Genomic DNA, 22,214 nt, shown 5'->3' on the forward strand with positions numbered 1-22,214 from the left:
CTACCAATTGCTCCCTAAAGATACAGCCCTATTTCTTGATGAGATAGCAACTTCTCATCGTATACCGGCTCCATGACAGATCGATCATAGTTAACTAGTAGTTTCTGAAGTCTTATTGCCTGTTTGAACTCTAGGCTAGTTACATCTATTTATAGCTCAAGAGGCTTGCCAGGGCAAAGGGAACAAGACAAACACAAACTACATTCCACTAATTATCAAATTAACCCTGACTAGGGCCCGCCCACTTTTATTCACAGCTTAGTTCCTCATTCTAACTTTCCCCAGCCCCTCCTTCCAGCAGTTTCTTCTGAGCACCCCTACCACTAACTCCCACACCAATTGTCTCATCTCCATCTAGGAAAACACTAGACGTTTTTTTCCCCTTAATTTCTTTCACAGTAACCGGCACAATGCTTTGTACATGGTACACAATTAAGTAATATTTGTGAAATGAGTAAAGAACGGTTGAGGAAAATAAAAAGCAATCTCTCCTTGTTAGGAATGAGTTAAATAGCTTATTCAACAGCTTAGCCTGAATTCTGTTTCAGCTTCTGGAAACTCCTTATTTTAAATAGAAGTGTTTATTATAATTATTTCATACGAATTAATCTATTGTTATCAGTCTTAGCCAATTATAAAAATGGCCTGGAGAATTAGGGGGAAAAAAAAAACCCTGATGTTATAAACAGTTCAGCATACTGTATAAGTAGTGCAGAAAATATTTTCTTCATTTTTTTCTGGTAGTCGAGGCAATGCTAGAAGAACTCAGGAGTAGATTTGAAGTGATAGCAGACGAGGGTAGTGACCCAAATTTACTGACCGCTCATCAGGTAGCCAGAAATAACAAGAGATTACAACAGAAATGTTCAAAGAAAGTTTTCTTGGCATGCATAGCTATTTAATTATCTTATTTCAGAAAGAGCTGTAACTCCACTGTTGCCTAAGTTTATCCTTTAGCCATTTAATATAGTAATATCCCTAATGTAAGAGAGGGAATCCATTACTGTGATAAACTGGATCCTTTGTAAAAGAATACCAGGATACCAAAAAAGATTTTTTGTTTGTTTGTTTTAGTTTAATTTTGTTCCATTCCTTTTAGGTAAGAATTAGCATCTGAAAACACCACGTTATGGGGTCGTTGATAAAATTTTCCCATTGTAATTTAATAAGCATGAAAATAAAAAAAAATACTTCTCCACTTGGTCATACAAGATAGTTGAATGCTGGATCATTAGTTGATAGCAAAAGGTCATTCTTAGTTATTTTTAATGACTTGCAATAATTGGTGACAATATACAAAGTCTAAGCAAAACTGACTTCAGAATGAGTATTTGGCTTTCATTTCTTGCTGCATATTACCCACTGGCCCATCTTTTCAGAGGTATTAGATGTATGAAAAAAATAGTACACTTTTTTTTTTTTTCAGAAACACAAAGTCTGGCAGACTTTATAACTTTGGTGAGCCTCCTGACACCGTGACTCAACGGTGTTAGCGGAAAAGAAACTTGTTGTCTCCAGGGCTCCAGAGTCTCAGAGTAGTGCTAAGAGGACCCGTTATTCATTCTTGTGTCTCTACATTTAGTTTCAAAACTGAGGATAAAACCTAGGTTTTTTGTTTTGTAAAGATTTTATTTTTCCTTTTTCTCCCCAAAGCCCCCCGGTACATAGTTGTATATTTTAGTTGTGGATTCTTCTAGTTGTGGCATGTGGGACACCACCTCAGCGTGGCTTGATGAGCAGTGCCATCTCCGCACCAAGGATTCGAACTGGCGAAACCCTGGGCCGCAGCAGCGGAGCACACAAGCTTAACCACTCCTAAAACCTAGGTTTTAAGATTTACTGTTTATGAATCTTTTCTCTATACTACTCAGGCCCCACCAGTTCCTCCTTCGAACTCTGTCATCTCAGGCATGGATTAACTGCAATTGAATTCTAGGTTACAAAGGTATTTTTTTCAACCTTTTTGCAGGCATCATTCCACTGTTTTCTAACATTGGTGACATCATGACATCTGTTCAAAACCTATTTTTCTTTGTAAAAACTTCTATGAGTTTCTCTTCATCACTGATGTAGCTACATTTCGTGATCAGTTGTCTTGGTCTGGGTCTTCATCCTTTGTCCTGGGCACACGCTAGACTGTTTCACTCCAGACATTATGGGTCCTTTAATTCTGAAAGTTTTTCTTCTATTAGTTCATGGATAATTTTATCTTCTCCATTTTCTCTGTTCTTGCTTCCTAGGATTCCTGTTAGTTGAATGATGGATCTCTCAGCTCAAATCCTTTAATTTCCTCACTTTTTTCTTTCCATTTTTCATCTCTTTGGTGTTTTGTTCTACCTCCTAGGAGACTTCTTCAAACTTATAATCCTTCTACTAAAATTTTTATTTTGGCCACAACTTTTTTGTAAATTTCAAAACTCTTGTTCTCTGGTGTTTCCTTTTTAATAGCATTTTTCTCATGTCGGGAATGTGTTATCTTTCTAAGGGCAAAATGATAGTCCTTGAGAGGTTTTCCTCTGTTGCTGTTTCCTGTGGATTTCTTTATTCGTTTGATGTGGTCTGCTTATTCTAGTCTTTCTTCTTCATTCTGGAGAATGTCCTCAAGTGGCTATCCCTTCTTATTTAAAAGTGGACACACACACACAAACAACAACAATGATGACAACAACAAATACGCCATCAAAAGCTCTATGAACACGAATAGGGCTTATCAACCAAAGGGTTTCACTTTGGCCTGATTGGTTGTTCAGTTGGCTTATTCTTTGGAAAGTTCCCCAATGTTATTATTAGGAGATTCCCCAATTCCTGCCTGGGAGGCAGCCACCTGGGGGCATATAGCTGACTGCTCCTGTTTGGGGAGCATGACACATAATGAGGCTGGGTGTCATATTGGGAACTCTACAGTTATGCACCTGTTTTCAACCTTGGGCCTCACTTGTTTGACAGCACCCGATGTCCTCAGTTAGAAGTCTCTCTAGCTTATTTTCCCCAGAAAAGAAGATTCAGTTTCCAGCAGGAGAGGGAAGTAGTTAGTTGGGATTCACAGGCTCTTATAATTTTAATTGACTTTCAGCCTCTCACTAAACTCTGCCTTGCTTAGTATATGTGCTGCCTCTAAGCACTAAGTGTTTCTGGACTTGGCAGAACACGTCAGTTCACTTTCTCTTGGAATTTGCTCTCTGTAATCATTTCCTCCACTGTGCTAAGGGAGTTTCTACTGCTCTATCCACTCTCTGATTTCTGGAAATCAGTTGAAATTGCTCCTTTACTGATCTCTCCTCCCTCATTATCTATCTATGCCTCTGTGGATTTGTGTGTTTTTATTTCTTTACTTTCATTTTAGTGAAGTGTCATAAAGAGAAAGAGAAGATAAACATGTATGACTTTACTACCTTTTGCTAGAAATACAGGAGAACCATGGCTGTGGATGAGCGTGGGCTGGAAGAGCACTTTATAGTAGAAAACAGTGGGATAAGACAAGTTGGATGAAAAATCAGCAAGATTCTAGAAGGTGTTGATGATGATGATAGCTAAGATTTATTGCACGCTCACAATGTGCTTGGAGCTTTGCAAAGTTCTTTACATAGGATATTTATTTTTGTCCTTGTCAGAATACCAGAAAGTAGGTACTGAGGCATAGACAAGTAATATGACTTGTCTAAGTTAGTAAATGGTAAAGCTGGGATTAAATCCACATCGGACTTCAGAGACCATCCTCAACCACCACACTATCTTGCCTCCTGTCAATTGCTTAAACAGGGATTTTAAATGGAAGTAGATAGGAAAAAAGTCATTTTCTACGTCCATGATTTATGAGACTTTCTTCTCTACCAAATTATTAATTGGCCTATTTCATAATGTCTTAGGAATATAAAATGATTTTAGGTTTGAAAAGTAGTAAGAGAACTTTCTTCAGATGAATAGATGCTGTCTGTAGGACTTGATGAGACTTTATTCATCATTATATAAATCCATAGACAATCTATTTGAATTCTATCCTCTTGCCATTTTGTGAAATAAATATACTCTTTATCACTATGTTTTAAATCATATGCAGAGAGATGGAGGTTTTGCCTATACTACACCAAACATCTGGAAGAAGAGAATTCCTAGCCAAAGCTTGTTAAAAAGAGATTCATAAGCAAAGTATGCCTTTGACTTGTGAAAACAGATTCATGTCCAACATCTTGAAGAACTCACACAAGTATGTTTATGTTTCAAACATGGCTTAGAGATCATTAAGATTAAAAGTCAATTAAGTGTGCTCTGTTGTCTTTGCCATCAATTTCCATTAAACCAGACTTGCTTGGCAATTTTAGAGATAAAAGTCTTTAGTTCATTCCCTTGCTAACAATTTGGCAGTTTGGACTTTGTGTTTTTTCCCCAATAAGTACATGATGTTTAAGGAGACTTTTCATGTTAAACCTTCAAATCATCCACCAGGTGATCTTCATTAGCACTTACATAGATGAAATAGAAGTAAAAGCTTCCTCATAATTAATCTTTTTAGTCTTTGTAAATTTTTATGAAATTCTAAGAAGCCACAAGTGCTCAGGTGTTTGTTTTTTGTTTAAATAGAAATTTTTTTTAGAGCAGTTTGAGATTGACAGCAGAATTGAGCAGAGAGTTGAGGTTTCCTGTATACTCCCTTCCCCTACACATGCATAGCAACACCCCCCACCAGAAGGCATTTGTTAAAACTGATGAACCTGCATTGACACATCATTATCACCCAAAGTCCATAGTTTACATTAGGGTTCACTCCTGGCGTACATTCTATGGAGTTTGGAAAAATGTGTAATGACACATACACCATTAGAGTATCATGCACAGTGTTTTCACTGCCCTAAAAATCCTCTGTGCTCCACCTTTTATCCCTTCCTCCCCTCCTGGCACCCACTGGCAACCACTGATCTTTTTACTGTCTCTATAGTTTTGCCTTTTCCAGAATCTCATGTAGTTGGAATACATACAGTATGTAGCCTTTTCAGATTGGCTTCCTTCATTTTATATTCATTTAAGGTTCCTCCATATCTTTTCTTTTCGGCACTGAGTACTATTGCATTGTCTGGATGTACCACAGTTTATTTATCCATTCACCTACTGAAGGACTGCTTAGAGCATCCACGTTTTGGCAGTTATGAATAAGGCTGCTATAAACATGCATGTGCAGGTTTTTGTGCAGACATAAGTTTTCAACTCTTTTGGGTAAAAACCAAGTAGTGCAATTGCCGGATTGTATGGTAAGAGTATATTTAGTTTTGTAAGAAACTGCCACCCTATCTTCTAACATGGCTGAACCATTTGCATTCCCACTAGCAATGAATGAGAGTTCCTGTTGCTTCTCCATATCCTCTCCAGCATTTGGTGTTGCAGTGGTACAGATTCTGGCCATTCTGATAGGTGTGTAGTGGTACCTAATTATTGTTTGAATTTGCATTCCCCTGATGACATATGTGGAGCATCTTTTCCTATGCTTATTTGCAATCTGTATATCTTCTTTGATGAGGTGCCTCTTAAGAAATTGACCCATTATTTAAGTGAGTTGCTTGTTTTTTGATTATTGAGTTTTAAGATTTCTTTGTATATTTTGATTAACAGTCCTTTATCAGATATGTCATTTGCAAATATTTTCTCCCTGTGGCTTGTCTTCTCATTCTCTTAACGTTGTCCTTCCCAGAACAGAAATGTTCAATTTGAATAAAGTCTACCTTATCAATTATTTTTCCTATGGATTATACCTTTGGTGTTGTATCTAAAAAGTCATGACCAACCTTAAGGTCATCTAGGTTTTCTCCTATGTTATATTCTAGGAGTTTTATAGTTTTGTGCTTTACATTTATATGTTATCCATTTTAAGTTAATTTTTGTGAAGGGTGTAAGGTCTGTGTCTAGATTCATTTTTTTTTTTGCACGTGGATGTCCAGTTATTCTAGCACCATTTGTGGAAAATAATATCTTTGCTCCGTTGTACTGTCTTTGCTCCTTTGTCAAAGATCAGTAGACTGTAGTTATATGGGTCTATTTCTGGACTCTCCATTCTGTTTATTCCATTGATCCATTTGTCTGTTCTTTCTCCAATACCACACTGCTTTGATTACTCTAGCCTCATAGAATCTGGGTAAATTTTTAAATTGTGAAATATAACAAACATATAGAAAAGTACATAAAAATAAGTGTTAAATTTAACAAGTAGTGCTAAAGTAACCACCTACTTTAATTATTCCCGAGAAGCACCATATTTCTTTCTGTTTCTTCTTCTCCAAAGAAATAACCACTATCATGACTTTTCTTTTTCTTTTCCTGCTTCTCTTTGTGGTATGGTTTACCATCTACATATGCATCTCAAAACAATGGAGTTCAATTCAGTTTGTTTTTGTATTTTATGTAAATGGACTCATCTTGTAGATGCTTTGCATCTTGCTTCTTTTACACAATATTAGACTTGTAAGATTCATCAATGTTGCATGTAGCTGAGGATCATACATTTTCATGACTATGTAGTGTTCTGTTGTATAAAGGAACCACAATTTATTTGTCCAATCTTCTTGTTATGAAGTTGGGCAGTTTCCAGTTTGGGAACATTATGAATAAAGATATTTTGAAGATTCACGTATGTATTTATCCTGTATATGTGTGTGAGAAATACACATACACATGTACATTACATATATGATATATACAATATATATAATATGCAATATATATAATTTCTGTATGTGTACCTTGGTGCATATAAGCATGCATTTCTGTAGGAAAATATATCAAGGAATGGAATCCTGGGTCATTTATAGCTTTACCTTTACTAGACAAAGGGAGACTGTTTGATAAGGTGTATGAAAACTGTATGAGAGTTCCTGTTGCTCCACATCCTAGCCCCAACCACATGGTATTGTCAACCTTTCCAATTTCTTCCAAATATGAAGGCACTGTAATGGGATCCTTGCATTTTCCTGATTACTAATGAAGGTGAGCACTCTTTCATATGTAGAAGATACTTGAATTTTCTTTGTCTGCTGTATCTCTTGATGAAAAGTATTTTGTAAAAGGCGTTTTTGAGCACCTCTTAGGGAGCCAAAGGCCTCATAAGTTAAAATATTCGCTATGACATGTTAGTGAGAAAGGCTGATAATACCCTGGAGCACTCAATGAAGGGCTTTTCTGAGAATCTATAGAACACAGAATGCAAATATTAGCTTGGATTCAGTGTCGTTGTTGTTATTTCCTAGTCTATAGCTTTCGGCATCCCTACCCAACATTTTTATAATTTGGGACTGCCTCTGAGACTTTTTTTGGTTCTGAAAATGTTTAGCAATTTGACTGTGTTTGTACAGTTTTATTCCTTCCTAAAACCCCTTTTACCCTGCTTATCCTAGAAGTCATTGTCAATGCTCTTAAACTGATCAAGAACATAATTTATATTAGTCTCTAAATAGCCAGGCTTCATACCTTCTTGCTTCCCACTCTCCTCCCATCTAATCTCTCCCTAAGGCTTAGCAATAGAACATGCAGCTCGGCATAGTTAGTGGGAGTCTGAACATTCAGTGCTGGTGTCTCACCTCTCTGCCTTCACATGGGCTTTCTGCAAGACTCTCCTTTCCACCATCTGAAAAATAACTTTAATGTATTGCAAAAATTCTTGAATTTATAACACTTTTCAGTTTATAAAAGACTATATAAAGGCTCTGCCTCACAGTCTGTAAGGGGTGCAAGGACAATGAAACTCAGAGGATAAAATAACATACTTAAATTCACTCTACTATTACATGGTGAATTCGAAATTAAAAACCTGGTTTTGTAACAGCCAGTCCAGGCCTCCTTTTATAGGCAGCATAATACAAGAGTGCAGTTGCCTGTGTTTGAGTTCCAGCTCCGTGCTAGCTAGCTGAGTTACTGTGGGCAAGTTACTGAGGCCCTCAATGCCTCAGTTTCCCCAGCAATAAAATGGGCATAATAAGAGTTGTGTAGATTCAATGGATTAATACACATAAAAGTGCTTAAAACTGAGCTTATCAACAATATAAATGCTCCATAAATGTTAGCTCTGTTGTTTTCTTCCTTATTATTTAGTATTAAAGGGCAATGACACGTTTATCGAGAAATAATAAGAGAGCCACAAGAACGAACAGTGATTTTGTGGTCACACCTATCAGCCTGAATCAACTGCTTCAATTTCTTCATCTATGAATATAAAAATAAATAAATAATCAGTAAGTATTGTAAAGCTAACATATAGTGTTGACGAAAACTTAATACCAATGTCTTTCTCTTGATGAAATCAGTATCATCATCAGAGCTGAGCTAATAATCTGGAATCATACAGATTCCAGAACTCTGGAACTCATAATTCCACCCAGCCCACCTAGCACATTTGTGCCAGAAAATATAAATTACCACAGTTGCTTGAAGTGTGGTACTCGGGGTTTCCACGCAGCAGAGACGTCTGATAGAAGTGTGCATTAATAGATATCCCCTTAAAGGCAAAATAAGGCTATTCCACACTGTATTTTGAACTTCTACAATAGTCTAAGACCTGCAAGGAGCAGAGAAGATGTTATGATGAGTCCCTGCTATTCTTTGGAAGAAAAGGCCTACACAACTAAATGATTAGAGCAAAGAAAAAGGATGACACAATAATATAGTGCTCTGTAGGGGCAAGGACAACGTCTTATTCATCTTTGTGTTCCTTGAAACTAACAGATAAGTGATTATTAGTGAATGAGTTAATTAATTGCAGTAGAAAAAGGAAAGATAAATATAGATGGACATCGTTGATCCATTGAGTAAGTGTGTATTGAGTGCCTAGGAATTGTACTAGGCTTGGATCCTGGAAAATGGATTAAGTCGGTCCCAAATTTCCAGGAACCAGCAGCCAGGGGTGTTAAACAGAAAGGTAGATGATAAATTACATTCCAGCATGCTGTGGATGTGTAAATGCCATTCCAAGACTGGAGAAGAAGATCAGACATTCACCCAGAAAGGAAAATCTCAGAGCCAGGGCCTCAAGAATGAGAAGTTAGCTAGATCAGGAAAGATGCACATGGTTTGATAGTCCAAGCAAATATTGCAGTGCGAAAGGCACAAAAGAGCCCCAAACAGGTTGCAGTATGTGGCACAATGGGTGATGGGGAAGGGATGAAAGAGATGGTTAAAGAGAAGCAACTTATTATGAACTGATAAGAAGTCTTGAATGTTATGCTAAGAAGCTTGGACTTTTTAAAAAGACTTTTAAGCACTGGGGCACCACTGGGTGATTTTGTTCAAGAGGAGAAATATCAAGCCTTAAGTTTTATCGTTTTTTAATTTTGACACAGTTTAGAGTTGCATATTTATAGGGTTCTTTATAAGGATTTTATTTTGTATTTTTACTTTTTAAAAAACCAAATATAAGCGTTTTCTGGATCATGTGCCTGGATTTTGCCTTTGTATTTACTAACGCATGAAGGATTGCATTAGCCACACATAATCACCTGAAGAAAAGTATCTAACTTTTAGCTCCAGTTTTTCTCATATGGAGACTGTCTGCCTCTGAAGGGTGGTGGACATGTTCTTAGAAATCTGTGACCTCTCAAATTTGAGAAATGCTGATGTGGAGATAGAATTTGGAGTGAGTAGGGGAAATGACAGCCACCAGGAAAACCAGTTCAGAGCCTACTGCAATAATCACATGAGAAATGAAGAGGACTTGAACCAAGGGAGCTCAGAAGAGAGGGAAAAAATTCGATAGTTATTTATGGAATAAGATGGCAAAGCTTGGTGACGTCCAGGAGGTTGGGCTTGAGAGAGAGTATCAAGGATCATGCTTGGATTTCTGGCTTCAGGGACTGGGTGAGTGAGTGAGTGATGGTGGCATCTCAATTATATAACACAGCTAGCTAGTGGACAGGGTAAATGACAAGGCTGGAAATGTGGAGTTTGAGGTGTCTGTTCCACATTCAGGTGGAGATTTGTGGCATCCGTCTAAGTTGGAGTTTTCAGAACATAAGTAGGTAAATATTTTGGGGGGTAAATGTACTCACCGGGGCAATGAGTAGGGTGAGAAAATAAAACTATAAATAAAGAAGAATCCAACAGAGATTGAAAAAGAGTGACTGAGAGTTAGGCACAAAACCGGGAGATGGTATTCTCAAATCCAAGGTAGGAGAGAATTCCCAGAAGGATTGGAATTTCTGGAAAATCTTTGGGAAGAAGGCATTGGTTGAACTGGGTGTGGAAAAGGCAAAGGGGATTGGTAGGGCAGAAAGGAAAAGGTATGGATTCTGGGTTGAGAAACATTATAAGCAAAGTCTCGCAGACAGGTATATAAAATTTATACCAGAGGGTTCACTGGAGTAGACAATACAGCATAGGGCTGAAAGGTGGGCCCTGAAACCAGACTCCTTAGGTTTAAATTCCGACTCCCCACACGTGCCATGTGATCCTCCACAAGTTATGTAACCTTCTAAGCCTCAGTCTTCTCATGTGTAAAATGGGGCAATAATAGTACATTCTTCATTAAATTGTTTATTTTTTACTCTCCTGTTTAGACCCCTTGCAAAAGGCAGGATGATTTCATATATACGACATTGTCTTTAGCTGCCGCTGAATATTTTATACTTTGTCTTTCTACCATCCCAACCCTCATTTATATTTTTACTTTTGAGGATATTTTATGTTAATAAACAGAAGTTTTAAACTGTTTATATAACCTATATATAAGTATATTAAAAATATACAAATGTATTTTATAAATTCTTAGCAAGTCTTTTCCTACCCCAGTATATTTACCTATCTTTCATTTTAGTTCTTTATAGATTTACATTACATGTTTAATTTTTTGATAATTATGGAATTTATTTTGTTGTAAGTCAGGACTCTGATATTCTTTACTAAATTTCTTAAATTTTGAGAGCACTATTTATCTAATAATCTATAGTTTCTAATAAAGCCAATAAGGCTTGAGATGTCACTCCCATATTTTACTAAATTTAAGGATGATTGGTTCTGTTTGTTATCTCTGTAGTCTGCTCCTGTACAAAAAGCAGCGTGTTATAATTATTATGGAGAAAAAAATACATTTTATTATCTGAGAGAACATGTGCTCTCTTAACTAATCTTATTTTACAGGATTTTCTCAGTTATTCTCGCTTGGTCTTGCTAATATATAGTTGTTAATTTTAAAATTATAAAAATTAATTTTATAATCTATTTGGAAGTTCTCCTCAAAAAATCCCATTAAGATTTTTATTGAAATTGCTCAAGTTGCTAATTAAGCAGTTTATAAGTACTATGCAACTGCTTATGAAACCCCTGCCAACCATCTAAGAAACTTCTAGTTCTTAAATTATAAACATTCACAGTCAACAAAGGATCACCAGGCGTTTGAAGAAAACCAATAGCATGGACAAAAAGAAACTAATGAATGAACAAAACGAATGTATTTTCTGTTTCCAGAAGAAACAGCGATAATAAAAAGTATAGAAAAAACCTTAAAATATTAAATTTTCAGAGAGATTAAGGGGAAGAGTATATTCAGTAAGTATGATCAGGTTTCTGTGACATAGGAGCAGGATGCAAAAAGAAAATTGGAAGATTGGATAAAAGACTGGACATCCTTGAATATTGGATTAGTCAATCAGATCTCCCAGAATGTAGAGCAAAAAGACAAGAATATAAAATATGATGGAAAAGTTAAGAGATATGAAGAGTGCAATGGGAGTGGGGGAGTCAGAAAGGGCAGGGAAAAATAATTGAAAAGAGAATACCTTGACCTGAAGAGTGACTCAAGTCCTCAGATTGAAAAGGTTCATCTCATGCCCAACAGGGGGAAAAGAATACACACCAAGACACATGCTGATGAAATTTTGGAATTCCAAGGATAAGAAATTGATCCAAAAAGCTTCTAGAGAACAAAAAAGGATCTTTCAAAGGTGTCAGCCCTCTCATCAGCAAAGCTGGAAGCTGGAACAGACTAGGCAATGTTTCAAAGTTTTGAGGAAGATTAATTAGAATCCCAAATTGATAGCCAAACAATCAAGTGTTAGGACAAACTAAAGATGCAGTTAAACATATAAGGGCTCGAGTTTACAAGTTTACCTCCTACATTCCTTCCTAAAAAACATTACTTGAAGACATATTTGAGCAAAACGAAACAACGAGAATCCTACACAGTAGATAACCTAGGGTGCATAGAGCACTAGACCAACGCGGGTGTCTTATGAAGATGCATCCCAGGATGACAAGTACGTGTAGCACACCTAGACCTCAGGGAGCCTCAATTAAAGAGTTGTCACAGGGTTCCAAGAACAATGTCTTCAAGAAGACCGGGAGGCGGCCCAGCGGCCCAGTGGTTAAGTGCTCACGTTCTGCTTCAGCGGCCCGGGGTTCGCTGGTTCAGATCCCAGGTACAGACATGGCACTGCTTGTCAAGCCATGCTGTGGTAGGCGTCCCACATATAAAGTAGAGGAAGATGGGCATGGATGTTAGCTCAGGGCCAGTCTTCCTCAGCAAAAAGAGGAGGGTTGGCAATAGTTAGCTCAGGGCTAATCTTCCTCAAAAAAAAAAAGAAAAAGAAGAAGAAGAAAGTAGCTATCATCCGTCAAATTGCATAATTGAGAATCTTTTAACATCTTAGGGCAAAATTAATTGCATTAAAATTATAGATTAATCTATCTTTATAATAATGCGTGTTCCCACCCAGGAAATTAGATATATTTATATTTTTCTAGGTTTTTACAATGTCCTTCAGTGAAGTTTTACAATATTATTTATACAAGATTTTTACTTTTTTATTGCTTATTTCTACATATTTTATATGTTTTATGACTATTGTAAATTAGATACTTCATTTTCTAACTGGTTATTGCTGGCATATGGAAGACCTATTGTGTATGTGTATTTTATAATTCTTTTCCTTTCTTATAAATCATGATATTCTCCCTTTCTTATACATTTTAATTGATTCTCTTGACTTTTGAGTTATAGAATTGCCTTGTGAAAATATAATTTTCCTCCCTCCTTTCAAACATTTGTTCTTCATGTTTGGTTCTTTTATTTGATTGCTTAGGTTAGAATTTCCTAACAGTAGGCAGTCTTGTCTTGTTTTTGAGTTGCTTTATTAATTATAGGTGTTGAGTGAAAGTGGCTTACTAGCATGATAAGGAACCATGCTGTTCTTCTTCTTTTTTTTTTCTGAGGAAGATTGGCCCTGAGCTAACATCTGTGCCAATCTTCCTCTATTTTGTATGTGGGTTGCCACCACGGCATGGCTTGATGAGTGGTGTGTAGGTCCACACCCAGGATCCAAATCTGCAAACCTGGGCCGCCAAAGTGGAGCATGCTGAACTTAGCCACTACACCTTGGGGCCAACTCCCTCGTTCTTCTGTTCTTATTGTACTAAGAGTTCTATTTTCTATCAGGAAAGGATAGGAGTTCTATCAAGTGTGATGGGCTACACTATGGACATTATTAAATATTAGGAAAAAGATTATGGATTCAGTTTTATGCTATAGGGGACCAATAGAGAATAAATATGATTTTGAAGAAAAGATATAGAAAACTGTTTATTAATTCAACCAGCTAGTGATAATTGTATAACAATGTGGACAAAGGTAGAGGAAATAAATACAGAAGGACTGAACTTAAGAGATGGGTCAGATAACAAATCTACTTTCCTTACTTGATTTCTACTTGCCTATAAGACTCCAAATATTTGATAACAAAACACCTTAAAATCTATATTGATATTGAATGGAATTTGCACATAACTGCTAAAAACAGACCTACTTTTCCGAGACTTATCATGAATACTTGTAAAAAGCAAAACTGAACAGCAGGAAGTTATTACTCCCTAAAGATAGGACAGCATTCAACTTTCTCTTCTAAAATAGAGAATACCAATAATTGATACTCTAGTATTTCTCTCAACAATTTTATAGTTTCTAGAAAATATTGCTTAAATTATATTTGGCTCCAACACCATCTATTTGGGTGATTTTTGAAATGTTTCAAATGAAAAATAAATGATTTTCTTATTATGGATGATTTGACATTGCTTAAAAACATGAATTCTCCTTGGACACAGTAGGAATTTATGTTTTTTCCTCACTGTCCTATAGAAAATAAATTTCCAATCAAAATAATCAACAATTTGAGGGGGCTGGCCCCGTGGCCGAGTGGTTAAGTTCACGCGCTCCGCCGCAGGCAGCCCAGTATTTCGTTGGTTCGAATCCTGGGCGCGGACATGGCACTGCTCATCAAACCACGCTGAGGCAGCGTCCCACATGCCACAACTAGAAGGACCCGCAACGAAGAATATACAACTATGTACCGGGGGGCTTTGGGGAGAAAAAGGAAAAAATAAAATCTTAAAAAAGAAAAAAAATCAACAATTTGAGTATTAATGTTTACTTGAAATTAATCTATTCCTGTTTCATTAGAAGTGTGTAACACATAAAATTCTTGGGATATTGATGAAGACTTTTCTTATTTTTCTCCTTCAAAGTGGCTAATAGGTAGTATCAAACCATGATTTTAGTTTTAAGATTTTACCTAGTTCATTATATTTAGGATAAGCCTATGTATTTATTTACTATCTCCTTCATATTAATAGTACAGATCTTGAATTACAATGAGTTTCATGGTTGTATTAGAAGACTAAATAGAATGTCGGGAAAGTTTCACATTTCCTGTTTGTGAATCTGACTTCCATGCCTGTCAAGATTGGTACAGATTCAAGTCTGTTTTCAATAAACTTCAAAGAAGATCAAAACCAGGGATCATCGATATCATTGCTCTCTCCATAGCTGTTTGGGGCCCCTGCTTTGCCCTGCAGCCTTTGCCTAAGGAGGCAGCCACATTTTCCAGCTGAGTACTTGCTTCCACAGGTTTTTTACAACTTTAGGAAGTGAGTGGCAAGAAACAATAGAAAGATGTTGGTAGACGGAGAGATATGCTCCTTCACCATCTGGTGAGCATTCTGGAAATGGAGACAAATACCACACAGTCAAGGAGTGAAGTCATTTTATAGGAAGTTTGGCTTCGAGGATTAACTTAAGAACTCTGAGAGCAGACCATATTGTAGTGATCAATTCAACATGACTCTTTGTGGTTTTTAGTAAAATACAGACTGTTTACACTGGAAGGGACAATAGAGATGAGTTTAGAGATGAGGAAACTGAGGCCCATAGAGCTCTAGTAGCACGTCCGTAACATTTATTGGAGCCACATATCAGAATCCACATTCCAAAATGTGCAACTGCTGTCTTAGGGAATTTGCAGTGACACATTCTGAGGTCATGCAGGAAATGGTCCAGAGCAAAGCGATAGCAATTAGGTCAGTAGCTTGAGAGAATGCAGTCTCCCAGGATTGGGAACATGGAAAGTGTGTGTGTGTGTGACTGTGTAGCATCCTTGTTCTATGTGTCATGTTTCCAGCTGAGCTGTAATCTGTGCAGATAGAAGCCACAGCCTACTTTGGCCAGTAGTCCCTAGTGCTGCTTCTTGGTGTGAATGAATTTTTTTTTTTGGCCGTTTCAAACTTTTTAGGGTATCAGGCCAATGAGATGATTAAAAAATTTAATGTGTGTATTTGTGTATAGAAATTTATTGGAAAAAATATTTTTTTACAGTAATAAACATTAGGTTGTAGAATTATACATGCTTTTTCTTTGTCTTCTCTACTTTTTTGTATTTCCTAAGATTTCCACCATGAGATTTTCCTTTAAAATGTGGTTTTATTACATAAGTAATAGGTAAGTACTTTCACGTTATAAAATACTTAAAATGTTACAGAATATGGGAAAGTCCATCTTCATGTTCCTTTAGACTTGCTCTCCTTGAAAGTAACCACTTAGCGATGGATACAGTTTGGTGTATATCCTTCCAGAATTTTTAATTGACTATTCATATATTACAATTATGGAAAATCTTTTACCGAAAGTGATATACTACATGTTATTGTGCGACTGGTTTTTATATTTAATATGTTTTGGGGATTCTTTTCTTTCCGTACGTATGAATCTATTACCAATATTCTTAAATTGTATGTATGTCAAATTTCTCATTTGTCTTCTTATTGATGGACATTTTTTAATATTACAGGCAGCACTGCAGTGAACACTGTTGTGCATGCTTGCTTCCACATGGCATTGATTTTTAAATCAGTGCCCTAGTCATAAAGACAGAAAGAAAGACCACTAGCAGGCAGATGAACGTAAGTGAAGAAGAGGTTAAAGGAGATAGAGTCAGATGTTTCTGGAGAACAGAATATTCATCCTCTGTGTCTCATCAGATGCCACAAAAGATTCAGATGCTCACTTAGGAAATAGCAACTTCACTTGCAGAATACAGATTTTTAGGAATTCAGGGGCTCCTAAGAAGAAGTTTGGGTAATAATCCACACCGCTAAGGTGGTGTTTGCCTTTGTCGTTCTTGTTCAAGAAAGAGTGAGCTCTGAGCTGCAGACAGAAGGTTGCTGTCTTGGAGTGGGGAAGGGAGGGAGCTGTGTCTGACGGGTCGAGAGGATGGGCTCTCTGCCAGTCTGTCCCTAAGTTGCGGGGCCTGTGCTGATCATATGCATGTGATAGCCCTCAGGTGTGTTTGAGAAAAGACAATGTTGGGAACTCTTGCCAAATCTTGAAAATGAGCTGTCAGTCTGACTCATGTACAGTATGGTGTAGCTGCTTCAGCTGCCTACAAGTCTCTTTCACAATTCAAAACAAATTAGAGAAAAATGGGGGGAAATTTTTTCCCTAAGGAAGCAAAGTGACAAAGAAGAATTTTAAAAATCATGGTTGTATTGAACGCACCTTAGAGATAACTCTTTAATTTATTTAAAACTTCAGTTCTCTAACAACTAAGCCAATATTAGTTTTCATTTTGTTAAATATTTACTCTATGCAGATATTATGCTAACAGCTTTATATATAATGCCTTTTTAATACTCAGAAGAGCCCTATAAAAGCTATCACAACTTTACAAATAAGAAACCTGAGACCAGAGAGGTTAAGTAACTTGACCAATTGTCACACACCTTATAAGTGGCAAAGCTAGGTTCTGAACTCAAGTTTTTATGTATTTAAAATTCTGACTGTTAACACTAGACTGGAAATGAACTCTTATTTAGTTGGTAATCAAATGTTTTCATATTGGTGGCAATTCCAGCAAGAATATAAAATGTTCCACATACTATATATATGTGTGTGTTTTCACTCACGCACACATGCACACACATATATTGTCAATTAGTACTACTTTGTGGCATATTATTGCTTTGAATTGTGGTGTCTTTTATGAGATATTGAAATGCTGCATTATAGATAAGACCATGTAGCAGTAAGAAAGATAAGGTGTTTACTTTTGTGTGTGTCAATCGTACTTTCATTTTGTTTGCTTGTTTTTGGTGAGGAAGATTGGCCCTAAGCTAGCATCTGTGCCAATCTTCCTCTATTTTGTATGTAGGACGCTGCCACAGCATGGCCTGTGTAGGTCTGTGCCAAGGGCCATGAAAGCAGAGTGCATGAACTCAACCACTGTGCCACCGGGCCAGCCCCACAATCATGCTATCTTGTCTGAGCTTTTGAGGAGGGAGAGGGAGGGTGGAGATAAGCAGAGAAGATTAGTTGGTATGTATTATCCTGAAATCTGAGTTATTTGACATTTTTAAAACTAAGCATTGATTGAATTTTATGAACATAAATTGGCAAGAAAATTAATACCATCTGCTCAGTAACAATTCTTTGCTCTTAGCAAAGAGCATTTGTTTCAGCTTGAGAGTAATAATCGTATTTATCAAACTTGCTAATGGCATGAACCATATATAAATTGTCAGGCTCATAAAGGTGTATATTTAAGTTACCAGGTGCTCTTCAGGTCCCACATTTTTATGTGTTTATAGAGTTAGCTTATTTTTTCCTGTTCTTATTGTCACTGGAGACTTCAAACAGTCAGTCTGGTGTTTTCTTCGATTATACAGCAACATAATTGTTTACACAGAGTACAAATCAGGGACTTTTTATATTAGGTTTTTTAAGTCCTTGTTCTCTAGATTTAAATTCCACTGTTTTATTAATGGGAATAAGTTTTTCTTTTATTTACCAAGAGGCTCCACCTACAGCAGGGGATATGTGTTATTTTCCTTTTTATAAATGTCAGTGTAAAGTATGTTCTGTATAAAATATAAATTACTGATAGGAAAATGGCCATTTTAGTTTAGCTTGATTGCCAAAATGAGCCAGGGGATTCTGTTTGATTAACTTTAAGGAAACTATAGTGTTCTTTTGTCTCTTTAACCCTCTAGTTTATTCCAAGAATTCTCAGCAGATTGCTCAAGAGCTCCAAAGTAAAGCACGATTCTTGAAAAGTCCTTTCTAGAGGGATCTGCAATGGCATTTAGGACTGCCAAGCATCAGGAAATAGAAAAAAAGAGAAATAAACTACCTCATTTACAGAGAATGTTGTTTTAGGTTAAATCACATAGAAAAAAATAGTATGAGTCTCTAAAAAATAACTGAAAAATATGGTTAAAAATAAAATAAATAGATTGTGGAAAATATGTAGAAAAATTAAAATAGTATTCTAAAAGATAACACATCTGCCTAATGTCAATCTTAGAAAAATGGTGAGAATCTTTTGAATGCTCTATATCTGTAAGAAGTAATAATAGATTTTGAAATAATCCCATATTATAGAAAGTCTTTTCTTCTTATGCACCTGATTCTAAATAAGCAAATGTTTGAAGAAAATCTGTGATTTTTTTCATTTATAAGAAATTCAGCATATTAATGAATACCTATTTAGTTGAGTGAGAAAATAAGCAAAATCTGACAGAATGAGTTTTCTTTGCAACAAATGTGCATACTAGTAATTTGAAAGATTTTAAAAAACAACTAACATTCTGTTCAAAAGGAATCAAGGTGATAAAGAGTAGTTTTGTGTAATCTCAAATACTGAGTCGAAAGTATATCCAGTGTCCAAAAGAGTACACTAAAAGAAGAAAGAAATTAAAGTTGAAAAAGGAGAGGTTTCAGATAATTTAATCCAAAATGTAATGACTTTTTCAAAAGAATAAATTTGATAATGTAAACCAAGCCAAGATGAGATTAGTCATAAATTACACATGGTAATACACATGGTACTCTTTTTCTTCTTATTTTTCTCTCTCTGTTCCCCATTAGGTGGTTCCTGTCCTTGGAAAATAATTACATGGCATTTCTCCCATCCTATGCTTATGGTAGACAGACAAAATTAAGAAATTGTACTTTTTCTGTGGACCTCAGAATCCTTCTTAACAAAGCACTTCGAAGGAGCCACTAGCAAAGATTAGAACTGAGTCCCAATTGTGTCTCCTAGATCTTCTGATCAGTTCTTTTTATACTTGCTCTTAGGAAAATAGTCTGTCTATAGTGTGGAGTAAGGAACTGTGTGATATAATAAAAAATGCTCTAAAAGAAGTCAGAACATTCTGTCCTAATTCTGATTCCATCATTAAGAGTGGAATCTTTGACGACTTACAATTTCTCTAGGACTGATTTCCAATCTGTAGAATTAAAGGAGTTAGGCTAGACTCTCTTTCTAAAATCCTGTCCAGTTTCAACTTTTTATATTCTATACCTTCAGCAACGCCCAAAGACTTCTCATCATTCCCGAAATACGCATTTTTTTACATCTGTAGCATTTTGCACATTCTTTTTTTTTCAGCCTGGGATGCCTTTGTCACCTTTGCAGCCTAGCAAAACTATTACTCGTCTTCAAGATCCAGCTCAAATGTCAGCTCGTTAGCCTTCCCCACCTCCCCCAACGCCCCCTTGCTCACTGGTCAAGTGAGTTGTCCTCAGCTTCGTGCTCCTGATGGAGATCAGTCCTTATTGTTTTATGGTTATTTATTGATCCGTTTTTTCCTGAAAATCCTGTAAGGAAGGCGCTTGGATCCTTGGTATTTGTGCTCTCCAGGATATGATGTTCATATATGTCAACTGTTCAATGGGAGTTTACTGAATTAATCTAGTTAAACATCAATATCTGCCTGTTACAAGTTCAAAGCCTAGTGATTGACGATTGATCTTTGTGTGATTTTAAATGCGTGTATTTTGGTGAAATATTCGAGGTAAGTTTCATTACATCTGTTCCATCTAATCAATTCATGGCCTGTGTACATTCTCAACCATAGGAACCACAGATTACTCAGCGGGCTTTGAGATCAGTCGTCCTAAAGATATTGCAGGTGATCAGTTAATACACTAACAAAGAAAAAGCTCATGCAGATAAGCCAGGAAAACACTAATGTTTCAATGTTAAATGGTCAGAGACATGTACAGATAATTCACAAAAGAAGATATAGGAATAAGTTAGAATATTAAAAAAACATCGGGTAACCACCTTAGTAGACAGGTAAAGCTGAATTCTATACTAGCGTTGGGAAAAGCCAAAAAAGCAATCGCACGAATAGTGCAAAACAACCAAAAGACTCAAAAATCAGCCATACCCAGTACCTAAGAAAGTAGGGTGAAGACTAAAACTGTTTAAGAAGCAGTTAGTCCTACAGATTCTGTCTTACGTTCTGTGGAGCAGTGTGACTGTCCCTCATTCACTCCAGCAAAATACTGGACATTTAGTCTCAGAAGGGTAATAACCCCAGTCTTCATAACAGAGAAAGTTATTTATTGAAACACCATCAGATCGAGTTAATAGTGCCAAGAATGGAATCTGGATGAAGACTAACAAGGCCATCTGGAAGTGTGAGTCATTTGAGCACCATGGGCGCGAGGCTCCATGCAAGTACTAGCTGTGTTGACAGTGACTGCTGTTTTTTTGGTTGCTCAGGAATCTCCCAGGAAAGAAGGAGAGAGCTTCCCTGTTGGATGAAAGATGAACTTTCTGTCCTGGAACAGAATCCACAGATAGTATGAGTGATAAGGAATGGGTTTTTATTAAGGTAGAAAATTATGGTTAGGATGATGGTAGGAGCATCACTGAAATATCCCTGGACCAATGTTTAGTCCTCTAATCGCATCTTCTGGACCTACTGGAGCATCCACGCTCTCACATGGAACATATTTGCTGTCAACTTTTCGTTCTCTTTTTTGTCCAATACTGTGAAATCTGCTAATCTTGATGTACCAAATCTCTCAACACTGAATTATTATAAAAGAGAGGTGTGTTTCAGTGGTATGGGGAATGGAGAAGGGGTAAGGAGAAAAAAGGATTCAAATTGGTTTTTAGAATGCTTTCCTTTGTTTCACTTGAAAGAAGAAGTAGATAGACATTATTTAGATAACATTATGCCCCAACTCCACAGAACTATTTGTCATTCCTCCAAGAAACCATTTTAATTCTGGCCACTTGAATTTGCACACTTCATTCCTTCTCTCTGAAACACCCTAAGAAACTTTTCCTGCCTGATAAACTCTGCTTACTCTTCCAGACCAAGTGGAAGTGTTCTCTCCAGGGTGAAAACTTCGATGACTCCAGAAAGTAATAATTGTAACAACTATAATTTTATGAACCACCTGGCCCTTCAGCCAATTCTCATGCTATCAGATAAGCTAGGCAGTTTTACCCTCACTTTACACGTGAGGAAACTGAGGGTTGGAAGACTTGAGTACTGGCTCAAGAGCACAGAGCTAGATTTGAAACCCACATCCAAAGGCGAAAACCCCTTGTTTTTTGAAATCTGCATCACCTACTGATCATTTGGTTTTATATTTTTTACATGTTTACCTTCCTCCCTGGACTGAGTCTTTATTCCTTAATGAGAGATAAATTGTCTTTTTGGGGGGAATGGCAGTTTTATATATAACGTTAATCAGATTTAAATTTTTCATTTATTGTTGACATTCCTTGTTTGACTCCACGCTCCGCAGGGCAAGATGCTTAAGCATAGAAACCAAATGTGTTTTAGTCATCATTGAATCTAGCACTCGTCACAGTGTCTGCCACAGATATTGCTCAATATATATTTTTAAGTGAATATATGAATTGACTAACAAATGAGTAAACAAGTGAATGAGGCAGAAGGACTGAGATCCAGCTCGTACCAAAATAATACTTTTTTTTTTTACTTTCATTGTCCCCATTGTCTGAATAGTCAGTGATTTCTTAAGCTCCTATGAAATATACTACCTATATCAACAATCTTGTTAACCCAAATGAAATCTATACCCGCAGGGAATCTTAGCATGCTGGTGGGATGTGTGAGGGGCAAGTTTTACTTTTTTGTCAACAAAGATACTGAGA

At 36.6% G+C, this 22,214-nt stretch overlaps 1 protein-coding gene across 10 annotated transcripts in view; it reads left to right on the top strand.

Annotated features, from left to right (window-relative positions):
• The window catches only part of PDE4D (phosphodiesterase 4D), a 1,407,338-nt gene that overhangs the window by 1,304,532 nt on the left and 80,592 nt on the right, over positions 1-22,214 (top strand). For 2 of the 10 annotated variants that reach the window (XM_070519634.1, XM_070519635.1), the window contains one exon: positions 19,157-19,435. The exons of the other annotated variants lie outside the window; for them this stretch is intronic. In XM_070519634.1, the coding sequence (XP_070375735.1) occupies positions 19,157-19,230 (74 nt within the window). In that variant the 3' untranslated portion in view covers positions 19,231-19,435. Of the gene's footprint in view, positions 1-19,156; positions 19,436-22,214 lie in introns of those variants that run through there. 10 annotated transcript variants of the gene reach the window in all.

The sequence above is a fragment of the Equus asinus genome, chromosome 10 (genome assembly GCF_041296235.1).
Source record: "Equus asinus isolate D_3611 breed Donkey chromosome 10, EquAss-T2T_v2, whole genome shotgun sequence".
Classification (NCBI taxonomy): Eukaryota; Metazoa; Chordata; class Mammalia; order Perissodactyla; family Equidae; genus Equus; species Equus asinus.